We start from the raw sequence: 16418 nt of genomic DNA, 5'->3' as shown, positions 1-16418 counted from the left end.
GCCATGGTAGTTAGCTGTAGGGATGGTGGCCATGGTAGTTAGCCTGTATGGTGGCTATTGTGACCATGGTAGTTAGCTGTAGGGACTGTGGCCATGGTAGTTAGCTGTAGGGACTGTGACCATGGTAGTTAGCTATAGGGACTGTGACCATGGTAGTTAGCTGTAGGGACTGTGGCCATGGTAGTTAGCTGTAGGGATGGTGGCCATCGTCAGTGGTAGTTAGCTGTAGGGGCGGTGGCCATCATCAGTGGTAGTTAGCTGTAGGGGCGGTGGCCATCATCAGTGGTAGTCAGCTGTAGGGGCGGTGGCCATCATCAGTGGTAGGGCCGTATTCAAGAACAGTCATGGGGTGTACGACGCCATTCACGATGACCTTCTTGCCCTGATCTTGTTTCAGGAATACCACCTTTTTGAAGCTCTGGAGAGATCTCGAAGTTTCGATATTTTGAGTACTACTAGCTAATAATTCCCACCAGGAATATATATATATATATATATATATATATATATATATATATATATATATATATATATATATATATATATATATATATATATATATATATATATATATATATATATATATATATATATATATATATATATATATATATATATATATATATATATATATATATATATATATATATATATATATATATATATACATACACACACAACCACTACTCGACTTAAGATGGGGTTAGGGACCCAAAACCAGGTCTTAAGTCGAAAATGCTTAAATAAAACATAGAAAATCTAAAATGGGTGTCTCTCTTTCTTCTCAGTACCACAAAACTCTCACTTTTAAGCTTGCCAGCCATTTTAAAGTGAATTACAAACGAAAATGTTGTCAGTACACAGGGCAATCACTAACGTCAAGACTCGAAAATACGTAATTTGAAATTATTTTGGTACGACTGGGGCGGTCGTAAGTCAAGTTGGTCGTATATGTATATATATATATGCTGATAACCACAAGGAAAGAAGAAAACACGGGCGAGTGTGAGTGAGCTGCCACGGTGGCGCCTCTGGTGAGCAAATAACGCATTTGTTTGCCATGGCGATACATTTGACACATTTCTTGCCCGATTTCCCTCGCGAAATAAAAAATTATCGCTATATATATAGGAAAATGTCAATAATTTTGGTAGCCATTATATAAAAAAAATCGTTATATAAAGTCGCGATATATCCCGACCCTACTCTGCGTGTGTGTGTCCATTAGTATTTTTATTAATTACAAATATACAGGTGGATATAATTACAGTACTTTACAGTATAAACAAGTAGCTGAGTGATGAGGCTGTGTACTCATGCTATCAAGTTGCCAAATAATGAGTACAGTGAACCCTCGATCAACGCAGGGGTTAGGTTCCTTGAAAACTGCTTGTTGGGCAAAATCGTATTGGGCAGACTTAACTTCTTATGGGAAAAATGGGCGTGGCGGGACCGTGGCCGTGTATGGACTCTCGTCACGTGAAATGCATCATACCTTTTAAACATTTACCTAGTGCACAAATATGTTAATAATAGAACTAACATACCATAAACAATTACAGATATTAATGATAAACATTATAAAATTATATTACTGTACTCGCTGATCCATGGTTAGATGATTGTAGCATAACTATGATGATGTTGTGAAGCTTTCTGATGATGGTGATTGATGAAGAAGACTTCGATGATGTTGAAACTGGAATGAATTTTATTAATTAAGCCGGTGTATCATCAGGATCATCGGCTTTAGGCTCCAGATCGGCAGATGATGTTGATGGGGTGACCGCAGCTTCGAGAAGAAGCCTGTTATTTTCTGTTGTTTGCTTTTCTATGCAAATCTTTTAAAAATTCTATGTGTTACACAAAGATCATCAAGGGCTCTTTTGAACTTTAAATTTCTCTCCATTATTGGATCTATGTCGAAACACAACTCGCCAAGTTCATTAGGAGGATTTCAGAGGTCATCATAATTGTTAATTTAGGTTTTCTGGGTTCCAAGTCATCATCATCACCTTTATTGTCATCTGATATAAGCTCTTCAAGCTCCTCATTTGTTGGTTCTTGAAAATGTGAGTCCAACAGTTAATTCACCTCCTCTTTCTGCATGGCATCAAACCCTCACCTCCAATTTCCTTTGCAAGTTTCACAATTTCTGCGATTTCCTTGTCAAGCGTCGGAAATCCCCTGAAATCGTGAACAATTTCAGGCCAAAGTTGGTACCAGCAAGTGTTCATGGTGGAAGGCTTCACTTCATCCCAAGACATCTTTATAATGTCAAGGCAGTCTTTGATGTTAAATGCCTTCCAGAATTCCATCAGTGTTTCATATGCACCAGCATCTATTGCTTCAGTGGCTCGCCTATAGACATTCCTCGTGTAATATTGCTTAACCATTTCACAGTGCGTGACACGCGGTGAAAGGGTTAAATGTCTTCATGATGCCTTGAACCATTGGTTGTAGAATTGAAGTGGTATTGAGGGGCAAGACCATAACAGTGGTATTTGGGGGGGGCAAGACCATAACAGTGGTATTGGGGGCAAGCCCATAACAGTGGTATTGGGGCAAGCCCATAACAGTGGTATTAACCCATAACAGTGGTATTGGGGGGGGGGGGCAAGCCCATAACAGTGGTATTGGGATATGTGAACTGAAGTGCTTCTACATCATGGCTTGGGGTGTTATCCAACAACAGCAACACCTCTGAGCCAAAATTCTTCTTCATGAGGTATTCTTTGACCTCATGCACAAAATGATGCTCTAACCAATCATTAAAGAGCACCCTAGCCACCCAGGCCTTTTTATTGGACTTCCAAACAACAGGTAAATGAGGCTTAATTTTACCTTTTAACGTCCGAGGATTTTCCGAACGGAATACCTGCAGGAATTTGTACTTAAAATCACTGGCTGCATTACCACAAAATAACAATGGCAGCTTGTCTCTGAAAGCTTTAAACCATGGAGCATGTATTTGGGTCTGTGTAATGTAGGTTTTGTTACCCATACATTTATTAAAGAGGCCGGTCTCATCAGTGTTAAACACTTGCTCCAGGGCATATCCTTTGTCCTCTCCCTGAAGCTTCACATTATGTTAAGCAAAGTCACATTTAAATCATTCAAGCCAGCCTTTGCTTGCTGGGAAATCAGTCATAGTCACATCATCATTCCCTGCCCCTTCAGTTTTCACAACATGAACATACAAGCTACGTGATTTCTCACGTATTGCTACGCCATCGACAACAGATTCTTTCTCATCCACTTATCCACTAATCCAAACATTTGATAGTTTTCTGTTTTTTCTAAGTACTAATCCCTCCTTGGTACTTGAGCCACCTTAGCACTAAGAGAAGCAGATGCTTTCACACTTGCATGCCTTTTGTCCTCACGACTACGAATTTTAAGTATGGTGGATTCATTTACAGAGTTCTCATGGGCGAGTGTTACTATACACACACTCCATCATGTAGCCGATCTAAGATCTTTATTTTTTGGCTAATGTCATCGCTTTTCTACTTTTCTTGTGTGTGCTGCCACCACTAGCATCATCTCTGTGTTTGAGGGCCATACTACAAGGGTAAACACACAAAGCAACACAAAAGTTCCAAAACTGCTTTAGTACAATGTTGGCGGTACGAGCACGTAAGCGAGACCGAGAGACGAGAGGCGGATGCTTGATGGGCATCTCCAACTGCCACGTGACGGAGCGGAGGGCGGAGACGGCACGTTGTTAACCCCTACGCCTTTGCGGCTTCTTTTTGCACTACTGCAGTCACTTCCACTTGATGGCCTCTTTCCAGTCATCTTGAATAAGGGTAATGCACTGTATTGTACTTACTGTATGTTTGTAAAAGTTAAATCCAACTGCTGGGGCGAGAAACATGTGCCCACACCAGATGTAAACAATGGACTGACTCCGCTTGGCGGTAGCAAACACCAAGAAATCCACACCAAACAAATTATAATTTATTTATTTTTTAATTTTATATAGATTTTTTTTTTAATTGTTAAAATTTACCCCAATTTCCATAATGGCAGATTTACGGGCCATATCGCGAAATTATTGGTCATAATTTACAAATTCCGTAAGAGCGAAATTCCTCAACCCGGGGTTCCGTAACGGGGGATGCCTGTACTTATTTTCGAAAAATAATTCAGATGGAATATTTTATTTGCATTAATTTTCATAAAAAGTGCTCGGCGACACACGCACTCTGTCGCCAGCTGTCCGGCTATCTTTGTGTTTGGTAGAGCAAGTAATGCATATAAATAATTATCGGAATAATTATTTCACAAATAAATACATTTATAACATAATCATAGCAATATTTTCCAGTAGTACTACAATACAACTACTGTACACTACTTTTAGCAATATTACTTTGATACAATGTTATAAAATGGACAAACAATGAAAATGAAACAAACAAAATAGTTACTTACACTCAGGAAGCTTCCCTGTGGCTGAGCATGTGGCGTGACAGGCAAATAGTCACACTGGAACGTAATAACCCGCACCGGGCATTCAAACAATGCCACGAAAAGGTGCACGTTCTGGAACATTAACCGGGCCATGGGGGTTAACCCACTTATATTTAAATTTTGTGTGTTGGCCACATTGTTTGGTGACATATATTTAAACATCTATAGTCCAAAGCACGCTGGACAAACCCACGTTGGGTGAAGGTTCACTGTATACTATAAGGCAGCATATTTGAACACCTTCATGACATTATCTTACTGAGGTGTTAAACAAAACATTAATCAATATACTATTGGTGTAATATATTGGGGGAATATTAACATGTTTAATTACTTGTCTTAATATATTTTAAAGAATTTTGCATATAACAAAATTATTAAAATATAATTTATATTTTTATTTGATGCAGATTTAGAGGAGACATTAATGTATAATGCAGTGTTTAGGTATATACTGTGTGGTAGCTGGAGATACAGTACCTATTGAAGACAGGTATCATGGCAGGTGATGTAGTATATTGTGTGTTTTAATGTTGTACACAAAGGAAGGCTTTACTGTACACCCTATTGAAGACAGGTATCATGGCAGGTGATGTAGTATATTGTGTGTTTTAATGGTGTACACAAAGGAAGGCTTTACTCTACACCCTATTGAAGACAGGTATCATGGCAGGTGATATAGTATATTGTGTGTTTTAATGGTGTACACAAAGGAAGGCTTTACTCTACACCCTATTGAAGACAGGTATCGTGGCAGGTGATGTAGTATATTCTGTGTTTTAATGGTGTACACAAAGGAAGGCTTTACTGTACACCCTATTGAAGACAGGTATCGTGGCAGGTGATGTAGTATATTGTGTGTTTTAATGGTGTACACAAAGGAAGGCTTTACTGTACACCCTATTGAAGACAGGTATCATGGCAGGTGATGTAGTATATTCTGTGTTTTAATGGTGGACACAAAGGAAGGCTTTACTGTACACCAAATATATACTATCCAGTATTTTATTCATTGAAGTTATATTATTGTATTCAATGAAATTGTATTAGTGCAAAAGTTCGTATGACTTTCTACATTGTTGACTGTAGTGTAGGGGGTAGTGAGGGAGGGTCCCCCTTACGTACATATAATAATAATAATAATAATAATAATAATTAACGGTTTATTGAAAGAGCTTGGCAGCCAAAAGACTGAAAATATACAGTTACATTGGGTGAAAATCCTGCCCTGGTCTCACTTAATAGAAGTATGGTCTTGAAGGGTTTGTTGTACAGTATTTGTTAAGTTATGTTGTTTATTGACTGTGTGATCCACTCTTTTGTTATAAGTTGGGTGAGATCAAAGTCGTCACCCTGTATATATTTATAGATATTGCTGTACAGTACAGTATGTTGTGTTCAAGTGTAGAGTGAAGCCTTTATTAAGTGAAGCCTTTGTTATGAGTGGCTTAGGTGGGGAAGGTTAGTAGCAGTGAAGACAGTGGCTGCCTCCCTGGGGACCAATACTGTACTACCTTAATGAAAAGTATAAAATCCTCACCAATACAAACTTTTCATGTTGTAGATTCTTGAACAAGCATTTGCCCCAAGTTTGACCCATGAACAATGGTGTTTATTTAGTCAAAAGTGTCATAAAAGTTGACCTTGTTGAGCATTACACACACATATTGAAGAAGGACAAACAACCGCTATCAATAAGCTGTGTCGACCAAAGGCAGGCCAACTATGTGAAGTAATGCTGGAAAGTTTAGTTATTTTGGAGAATTGAAGGAATTAGCTAGCTGGACGGGGCAGATTGACGTACTACTATTTAGTAAAGCTTTCCCGGCAGACTGTTTATCACCAGCAACTTACCGTATCTCACAGGCTCAGGAATTTTTGTCTCTGTTAAATATAAAGTAGAGGATTGAGGAAAGAAATGTCTTACATCATGTGGTCACACTTTGTACTTGAAACTTTGAGTACGGTGCTCAATTCACTTAATTTCTTACCTAAAGAAATTACTTTAAGCATGATAGACATTTTATTAACTTAAAATTTACTCGGGAGTTGGACGAGCTTATTACCCAACGATCTGATGGCTTGCTAACTACTTTAACATCTCCTGGAGGATACGTATTCTCGCGCATCTTATGGTTATACGGCATTATGTTCACCGGCTTCAGTCGTCGTGCTCATTTGTTGTTTGATATAGAGGGAAAGTTTTCAGATGGTCATGAAGGTGCTTTAACCCACACAGTAAAGACAGTGGTTTATGGCTAGAGATCCTCCTCATTTTTATGCTTTGTCTACATCTTGTGCTATACAATGTACCAGCTCTTGTGTCATGTTGTATATACAGTATATATATTTAATCCCTGAAAGTCTTATAGTCTCCACATACATTTACATATTCCCTGTCCTCTTTTGAAAGTTTGTCCACCTGTTACGCTTTTCCGTATACTGTGAGGGAATGTTGTTCCCCATTTAAAGCCCTGAAGAATTTTATCATGAAACAGTTAATAGAATATTAACTGGAATTTAACCTGTCAATATGAAAGTGAATACCTTGGTAGGTGTTTTTCTTCTTTTAACTTTGAATAGGATGTAGGACATTCCCTCAGTTGTTAGTGTCTTGCTTGTTGCTTTTGTGTCTGTGTACTGTAGTTGGATATTTTTATCTTGTGCCTTGTGCATGATTATATCAACCCTTGACATTTATAGTGTGTACTTACAAGGACCATTTTAACTTTACAGCTTATAATGTAAAGACAAAAATGTTTTATGTTTTTTGCTTAGAGCCCATTGTCCTGTGCTTGATATTTTCTCATTCTCAATTGTATACAGTACAGTACAGTACAGTACAGTACAGTACAGTACAGTACAGTACTGTCAAATCTCACACTTTCAAACACTTAAGGTCAACAGTTTGATGTAGAGTATACTGTATGTTGCAGTAGGATTTATATTTGTGAAGGCCTCACTATTATATTATGGAATTTAAAACTTTAAGAATATTTTAATGTGAACCACAATTCATCACTGATATCCAAAGAGAAAATTAATGGTGGTGAATTTCACTTGATAGTGTTCATGTAAGGTGAGTGCTGTTTCCAGGTGCTTTGATCACTAATCTGTATATTATCAGGCATGTACAGTATTTGTATTGAAATAAGCAGTACTTACAAAATTAATTTGTCATATTTAATGGAGTAATAAATAAGAATATAGTAACTTAGAATATGTACCTAATTAATCTTTCTCATTAAATCATGTAAATGTTCCTAGTAATTAATGTGACAGCAGGAGATTCCTGTTGTATCTTGACTAATTTTTACTCTCTGGTTTGGTGGAGAGTCATGGATGTGGCCACAATGTAAGCTTTATTATTTTTTCATACCTCAGCAGAGCTCTTCCTGCTTTCTTACCATTTAGACTCAGATTGCCAAACTAACTGCCAAGCTTCATCATGGTTAATAATAAACCCAATTGGGGGCAGCATAATTATTTTTTCTTCTTCTTTTTCTTTATGCTGTCTCAGGGATCAGCTACATGCAGTGACCTTTTTGCTTATTGAAACTTTGAACAAACCTCTTCCATGAGTAGTTAGCAACACAGAATTGATGCCATTGTGTGGAGATGAGAGGCTGTATCCAGGTGATGTGCCTTGGGTGAGGTGGACTATACAGTGAGTCTCATTCTACATACACAATTTTTTCTGTGAGGTTAATTATTGAGGCCACGAGTCACATGTTGGTACGAGTCTTTCGTGAGTTTGTTAGCTTCCCCGAGTGGACGGACACGGTACTCTACCATGACGTGAGTTAACAGCAGCGGGGTGCAAGGGGTGATAAAGCTTATGAGAAACGGTAAAAGAGGCGTAATGATTGGTGCGATAAGAGACACCGATTAAATTTTGGGAAGAAAGGAAGATGGAATGGATATCAGTTTGTCTAATGATTGCAAAGAAGTTGTGGTTTGTAGCAGGGGTTTGGAGGAAGACTGGGACATTATTGTCTGCTGGCATAAACTGAAGGGTGGCAAAAACAAAAATTTAAGAACTAGACGAAAAAGAAAGTCATAAGTATGGTGGGATGTTGATTGAGCGAGTAAGAATTAGCAGAACTGTTTACAGGTGAGAGAGGGGGTAGCTTAAGGGCAGGAGGAGTGTGTGTTGTTCATATATTACTGAAAGTCTGGTTGGGTTGGTAGAGCAAGACTTAGAAAAAGTAAGAAAGTGGAGGCTTTATTCATAGGTTAAGAGCAACTCATTTTATCGTAGGTAGTTGGCAGCTACCAAACAGGGAGGTACTGGGAAGATATTGGAAGCATAATGTGTTGTCTAATGGTAGACCCTGCTGCCATATGTGACCAAGTCCCAGGTTGATGATCTGACTTTCTGCCTCATTTACACACAATTGCAGGGTCTCAATTGTTTCTCTTACTATTGACAACACAACATACATATATTGTTTCTCACTCTTGATCTTTTTTTCATTTTTGTAATTCTTCATTACTATTATTATTATTATTATCATTATTATTAATATTAATAATAATAATAATAATATTATTATTATTATTATTATTATTATTATTATTATTATTATTATTATTATTATCATTATTATTATTATTATTAATATTATTATTATTATTATTAGTATTAGTATTTTTATTATTATTATTTCATTTTTGCTCCCCAGGCCCCGATGTGGGCCAGTGACTTGTGCCCGGGTGGGCTAATCCCTGTAAAAAAAAAAAATCGGAAGGGCTTGTTGTAATTCCTGACCTTGTATAGGAGTCAATGGAGGTATCATGAAGACTGTCGTATGTTTTGATAATAGAATAAATTTGTGTTTAATTACTGGTGGTGGTGTATTATGTCACTTTGTTTAATAATGCCTTCAAAGATGGAGCAATATGATAGATAACCTTTTTGTTAGTAAAAAATAAAACATAAAGAATTGTGAGGAAAGGGTGAAATAATCTGAAAGTGTTAGTATATAAAGAATTTTTTTTGAATAATTAAAGAAATGGAAAGAAAAAAAAATTGCCAGCACATTGTCAAAAATTTTTGCCAGAAGATGTGTTGGTTTATTAACGACTGCATCACACAGATCTTGGTGTTGAGTTACCTAGTGCTGGATGTTCTGTAGAGTTGGATGTGAAATGTGAAGAATAGAGAAAATTGAGGGACATGTTTTATTTGGGTATTGGAATATGTAGTGGATAGAGGGAGGAGAAATGATTGATGGCACTACTGATAGACTATGGAGGTGTCTCACAGTTGGTAGCTGTGATAATAAGACTGACTGAAGATATGTTGGCGACTGATTTTCCTGTCTCTCTTGTACTGAACTACTGGGAAAAATTAGCATACTGTTATCGGTGGTTTAAATTTTATATCAAAATACCAGTACGTTAGAGTATGTAGTGTAGCATTTATGGTGAGTAATTGACTACAAAATTGGAACTGAGGATCTAAGCCCCTTTATCTGATAAATTCTCTTGATATAAGACAGGTTATGTTAGGTTAGGTTAGATTAGATTAGGTGAAGTTAGATTAGGTTAGGTTATGTTAGTTTAGTTTAGGTTAGGTTGGTGTAAGGGAAGTATCACTAGAAATGTCAAGACACAGAGTCAGTATCTGGGTATAAAGTGGAGAGGTTCATCGCGGTCATTATACGTACAGTACCTCAAGGTAACTGTAAAGGGCTGCATCACTTATTATCCTGAAGCATAAACATTGAGTTGTGTGAAGCGTTAAATGTTCATAGTAACGGTTCAATATACTTTTGGGGGAAAAGATATAAATGGTGGTATTCAGCCTTCTTCTGATACTGTTGAGTAGTTGCTGTTGACTTTTGGTGTGCGTTAATCTCATGAGACTTTGATATTTACATTTACCCGGGCTGTTAGTGTGTGTCTGCTCTTGGGTGTTTCTCTTTAGCATCACACGGACCATATGTCACACTGGCCATACGTCACACGGGCCATACGTCACACGGGCCATATGTCACACTGGCCATACGTCACACTGGCCATACGTCACACGGGCCATATGTCACACTGGCCATACGTCACACGGGCCATACGTCACACGGGCCATATGTCACATGGGCCCTATGCCACACGGGCCAGATAGAACCCAGATGAAAAATACATCCACCGGGAACTTGTCTAGAAAATACTTATTAATCTGTGTATAAATGATCTACTCATGGAAGGGGTCAATATATTTCTTTTAAGTTAAACTATTTTTGCTCTTTGTGCATTAGTAGTCTCTCTCAGCCAGGTAGATAATACTTAAATGTTATGTTAAATTAATGAAATAGTTCTTGCAATTAAAAATGCTATCTAATAAATTACTTACTTGCTTAAGTCACTTTTGACTAAGATACGTAAAAAGTAAGATATCTATATATTTGGGTGCCCCGTAGCCTCCAGCCAAGCTCCTTACCTCTGTACGCTTGTGACAGGAACAGCCCTTGTTAATAGAAGATTTATTGGAACAAGAGAAACAAGAGCAGATGAAGCAGCAGAAAGCCAACCATCACCAGCAACAAGAAACCTTAGGACCTGTGGAACTCAACCTCAGCGACATGGATTACGAGAAGCTCAAGGCCGACGTGCTCTCAGTGGGGAACCAATCCGTCGGCATACCACCAATATCAGGTAAGAGTCGGAGAAATTTGTTGATGTTTGGAAAATAAGACATATGAATTACTAAGAACATGAAATTAGTGTTGATTTTGTTTCTTTTTTAAGCCTTTTCCTATTCCATGCAGAGTGGTTGGACTGAAGAACAAATACACAGAAGGTTTTCTTTTTTCCTTGTCATCCATTACATTCTTACCGCCATGGTGCTCCCCTTCTACAACAAGGTCCCAAGTGGGTTTTATTTTTTTCCCACAATGTAACATTTTCCATAAGCACCATGTTCATGCCCAAAACACACAGACACACACACACACACACACACGGACACACACACACACTATCTGATAAATTTTTCAGTGTTCCATTTTTGTTTTAAATACTGTAAGTTGTTCCTGTTTTTTGAGACTTGAAAAATTGTGGGCAGAGGAAGTGTGGAGTGAGAGGTGTGAAGTGAGAGGTGTGGAGTGAGAGGTGTGGAGTGAGAGGAGAGAAGTAAGTGTGGAGTAAGAGGAGTGAAGTTTATTGACTGATATCCTAAGAAGGAGGAATAATTAAAGAGGACACTAATTGTAATTGGTTGGTTTTAGGAGTAAAGATAATTAATTAGATACACAAAAATCTAGATATTACAATTAATTATGATTAATAATATTATTTGTGTACATTAGGTGGACAAATAGTTAGTAACAACGGGGGAGTGAGACAACCGTACCAACGCATAGTGGGTCCTGTTCAGCCACCCTCCACCACCCAGCAGACACATCAGGTACCAGGTCCTGTCCAACCCATGACCCGCCCGGTACGACCTCAGGCTGACCCTGGTATGCATCCCGGTAAGTGTATGTATAACTGGTTGGCTCTATAACCATTGTTTGTGTCACTTAGTTGTATCGTTCATCGTGGGAGAACAATGCTGCGTTCTTTTTTACTTTCTCCCTAGCTGAACTTGATAGAAATTAGTGGTTTATGTGATGACTGGTGGGATGGATGACAGGTTATGTGATGACTGGTGGGATGGATGACAGGTTATGGGATGGATGACAGGTTATGGGATGACTGGTGGGATGGATGACAGGTTATGGGATGACTGGTGGGATGGATGATGGGTTATGTGATGACTGGTGGGATGGATGACAGGATGAAACACTCTCCAGAATCATTGTTGCATTAACCCTTAACTAGTGGCTCACCAAACATCTGGTGTTGGCTGCCGACCCTCCAGCTAACACCCGCTGATGATGACCGCCGTGCACAAGATAAAAATTTACCTTTTTATTCATTATAATTATAACCAGCTGATGGTGAATGATTCTCTTCCCAAGGATTCAAGTTGTTCTGCTAAACATGGCCATTTAAAAGTATGGAGATGGTTACCAGGTGAAACACACTTGGGAGATAATACACATCACTCTGCTTTCAGTAATGTGATCTTGTTGACCAGTTTGGCTTAACTTTCTCACATGCACATATAATTATTACTTCAAATAATTTACTGATTTTGTCAAAACTTTGATTTCTAAGAGGAGGTGATTGATTACTTCTCAACTTCTAAATAATACCTATACCGTATTGGCATGATCATGAGCTGCTACAAATTGTAAGCCGCAGGGTGAGTTTTGGACAATTTTCATGCCAAAAGGTTTGACCTCAATTCTAAGATGTACAGTACTCTGAAGTTGAACCATAGTAATTTCTCTTGGCCGAAACTGATGGAAAATTATTCTACCACTGGATGCACAAAAAGAACAAATATAATTAAGACAAGTTATATTCTTATAAATTAAAGATATGGACTCTGAATATACTGTCAGTGCTCTCACCTACAGCCCTTCCTTGGCCCTCGGCTAGGCCATCCACACACTCGCTTCAACACTCGACCGCAGCTAAACAAAGGGAACTAAATAATTCTTTTTATCAATTAATTTTTCTGCCTGCAAATCTTTATATCATAATGGCTTTAAAGGTTTTGGGGGTTCTGGGTCACCTGGAGACGGGCTAGTGATCGTACCGGTATATATTGTTCTGTTTCAGGGGCTTTATCCATTGTAATATAACCTTGCATTTTACAAAGACAATAAATTTTTTTTTAGATAGTGTAGAAACAGGAAACATTAGAGGTAGGTTAACACGCCATGGAGTAAATAGTGAGAAGCTGACGGCATCGCTGACGTGACACGTAGCATAAGTAATAAAAGAATGGGTCGATAAACAAAGCGTGATTAAGATGTCGTTTCTTAATAATTTAGATATTTGCTTATTATTTGCATTGTGTCATGTGGTGGATACAAGACAATAGTTCACATCCAGGAGGCATTAAATTTCACTCCTGTAAGAATCATATAGTCTTAAAAAACTTACTCCTTCCTTCCCTTTTTTTTGTGTGTTTTCATGAGGTAAAAGACATTAATCATATGAGAAAATGTCCACAAGTTGGTGGTTAACGTGTGTAGTTGTTCTTCAGTATCTAATATACTATAGGACTAGCCGTGTGTCTGTCTGTCTGTCTGTGCAGCCAAAACGGCACAATCGATTTTCATCAAACTTGGTGGAAAAATCGCAAAAAAAAAAATCGTAGAGTGGAACAAACCTCATCCCATGTCGATGGTTTCTTTAGGAAGCCATTAATTAACCATTTTATTTACGCTGTAAAACGATGCAAGTCTACGGACTTGGCACACCCTCATTCGCTGTACACTGTCAGCCCTCGATTGCAGTTATCGTACGGCTCCGTCCTCCTCCCCCCACTTTTTTTCTTAGCCTACTTTTTTTGTAATGTTGTTTGGATTAGTAAAGGAAGGAAGATGAGTAAATAGAAGAATAAAGAAGGGGAAACAGAAAATAGTTAGAGATAACAGGTGGGGGGGGGGCTGAGTCTCATCATGCGTCTGGATGCACAGTTTCAACGTTACCAGACCATTTTCGGACCTTACAGTTACAGTATTGTTCTACTTCCTACATTTTTGTGGTTTTCTTCACTTTACTGTGGCTTACTAGAAGGCTGTGCGTTTGTTGCTTCTGTTTAGTGAGTAAATGAACCTTTTAAAGCATTGTTTCATGGCCTCTGGTGCTTAATCCCTTATTTTATATTGAACTTTTTTCTATCCCAATTTTTTATTTGGGGAACATTCTCAGTCTGTGTTTTGTGAAATAACCAGAGGCTATTGTATGTTAACAAGCCATCCTTATACCTCCATGTTCCAGTTACATAATATTAGGATATTAATGGACTGATGACGACAACTCATTACTTCTCAATAATGTAGAAGTTTGTCATGTACTGTGTAGAGGTTTATACACTTACCTTTCTAGCTCTACCATATCAATACAAATCTTTCTTTTTTTCAAACATAAGAATAATAGTTTCTGTGAAAATAATACTAGTAAATGATTCAATGATTTATCATAGCATTGAGCGTTGCAGACAATGTTGGGAGTGCCGAGTATTCCCTTATTTACGATCTTCCATTTTAAGATAATCTGCATTAACGATAATTAGGTTTTAACGCCCTCAAGTGATGTACGTTAGGCAAAGTCCATATAGTACATGATGGTTATTATTTGACTAAACTTGCTGATGTGGAATGTAAACACTGGGGAAGTGCATCGTTCCTTTGACTTGTGAAATCCAAGATGGCCAATATGTGCAGAAACTGCTTTTCCATCTTCCGTGCAGTTCATCGACCCATACACCGCCTCACGGCCACCGTGTGAACTACAATCCCGTGCTTTGTTTCAACGTGATTCCCTCTCTGCTCACACATGTAACAAACATTATTGTCATTAAATAATGCATAACCTTGTGATCGCTGCGATACAGTAAGTCCTCGCTTAACGTCGGGGTTACGTTCCTAAAATGCAACGCTATACGAAACAACGTTAAGCGAATCAATTTTCCCCATAAGAAATAGATAAAATACGGGAGTTACGTTCCTGAGCCTCCCTTTGACCCATGAAATACATTACATATACAGAAAATAGTGCATGCATATACAACTACAAGTACTGTACTAAGTTTGTATGGGTACTGACCGATGGGTGGAGGTGTCTGGTGGGTAGTGAAGCGGAGGAGCCGGATGGCAGGAGCGGAGGACGGCGGGTGGCGGGAGCTGAGGAGGAGGAGGGTGGCAGGGGAGGTGGGTGGTGAGTCACTGAGACTCTGCAGCTGCCTCCTCCTCCTCCTCCTCCTGCGCTGACTGGGGTTCCTCTGCCGCTGCTTGCTCCTCCTCTGTTAATGTTTGCTCCTCCTCCATTGTTGTTTGCTCCTCCTCGGCTGCTGGCTGTTGTGAAGATGTTGCTGCTGCTGCATTTTGTGAGATGTGGCAACCTTGTGGAATGCCTATCTAGCATCCTTAGTCTGGCTACTATGATGAGGCTCCTTAGGGTCATTCTGGGAGTTTTAATATGATGTAAACAAACACAAAGTTGCCACATCATACAAGACGTACCAGCCACTGTACCAGGTATAAGTGCAAGCGACTGTCTTAAGAGTTGGCCAAAGGTAAAAGTTGAGCATTCCTCCTATTGGATGTGTTGGTAAAGTACTTTCATCACACCGGGGGTCCAAGTGTTCTTGCCAGAGGGGCGAGCAAACATAACCACATGAGAGCCAGTTGCCAATCAGCTACTGTTACCGAGCATGACGCAGCCAATGGGAGGTCACATTGCATCCCTACCAAGGCAGTCTTGCATGTTTGGTAAACAGTAAAGGAGCTTCTCTGTGTTTCTGCCTTATTTATGTTGCTTGAAATCCAGGAAAATAACTGTAAAATGGACCATGAAGAACATAATAATGCTGCTATTAAGTGTTTAAAAGTATACAGTATTACTATTAGGTAATATTTGTACTACTGGATTTACCATCATGTTGCAGTGTTCTCATTCTCTATCACTGTTCAGGATGTATGTCTCATTTAAAACTTTTTTATTATAATAATAATCTACAAATGTTTGCCTTCAAAATAATCCCCAAAACATGCACAGTACAAGTCAACAGCAGAGGTTCATCCCGAGCCAACCTGCGACATGAGGCAGGTGATCTGGTAACACTGTGTGGGGAATGAGTTGACAGATATGAATTGAATGGCTAGTTATTTAAGATTGATGATCGGAGATTGCCTAGGAAGTAATATCTTGTCCATAACTTAATTATCACTTAGTACAGTCAGCAAAAAAACGTTCTGCACCCCTAGGTCTGATGGCCTCTTCAACGATCACTGACTGAGGCCATCTTAATTTGGTAAGGTTGGTATTTCTGGTTGTGTGATGCATTGTATAGCCAGTATGGTGTATTTTTTATA

The 16418-nt window shown here is 38.6% G+C and overlaps 1 protein-coding gene across 6 annotated transcripts in view; it reads left to right on the top strand.

The window, feature by feature from the left end:
- LOC121875635 (histone-lysine N-methyltransferase 2D-like) overlaps nucleotides 1–16418 on the top strand; it is a 55025-nt gene that overhangs the window by 10253 nt on the left and 28354 nt on the right. For 3 of the 6 annotated variants that reach the window (XR_006090645.1, XM_042380245.1, XM_042380242.1), the window contains 2 exons: nucleotides 10941–11136; nucleotides 11790–11960. Coding sequence is in view for 5 of the 6 variants with exons in the window: in XM_042380242.1 (XP_042236176.1) it covers nucleotides 10941–11136; nucleotides 11790–11960 (367 nt within the window). In the remaining variant the exon portion in view is untranslated. The remainder of the gene's footprint in view (nucleotides 1–10940; nucleotides 11137–11789; nucleotides 11961–16418) is intronic. The other 3 variants (XM_042380246.1, XM_042380244.1, XM_042380243.1) reach the window with 2 other exon arrangements.

The sequence above is a fragment of the Homarus americanus genome, unplaced genomic scaffold (assembly GCF_018991925.1).
Source record: "Homarus americanus isolate GMGI-L3 unplaced genomic scaffold, GMGI_Hamer_2.0 scaffold22250, whole genome shotgun sequence".
In the NCBI taxonomy this organism is placed as follows: domain Eukaryota; kingdom Metazoa; phylum Arthropoda; class Malacostraca; order Decapoda; family Nephropidae; genus Homarus; species Homarus americanus.
This window is presented reverse-complemented; position numbering and strand designations above follow the sequence as displayed.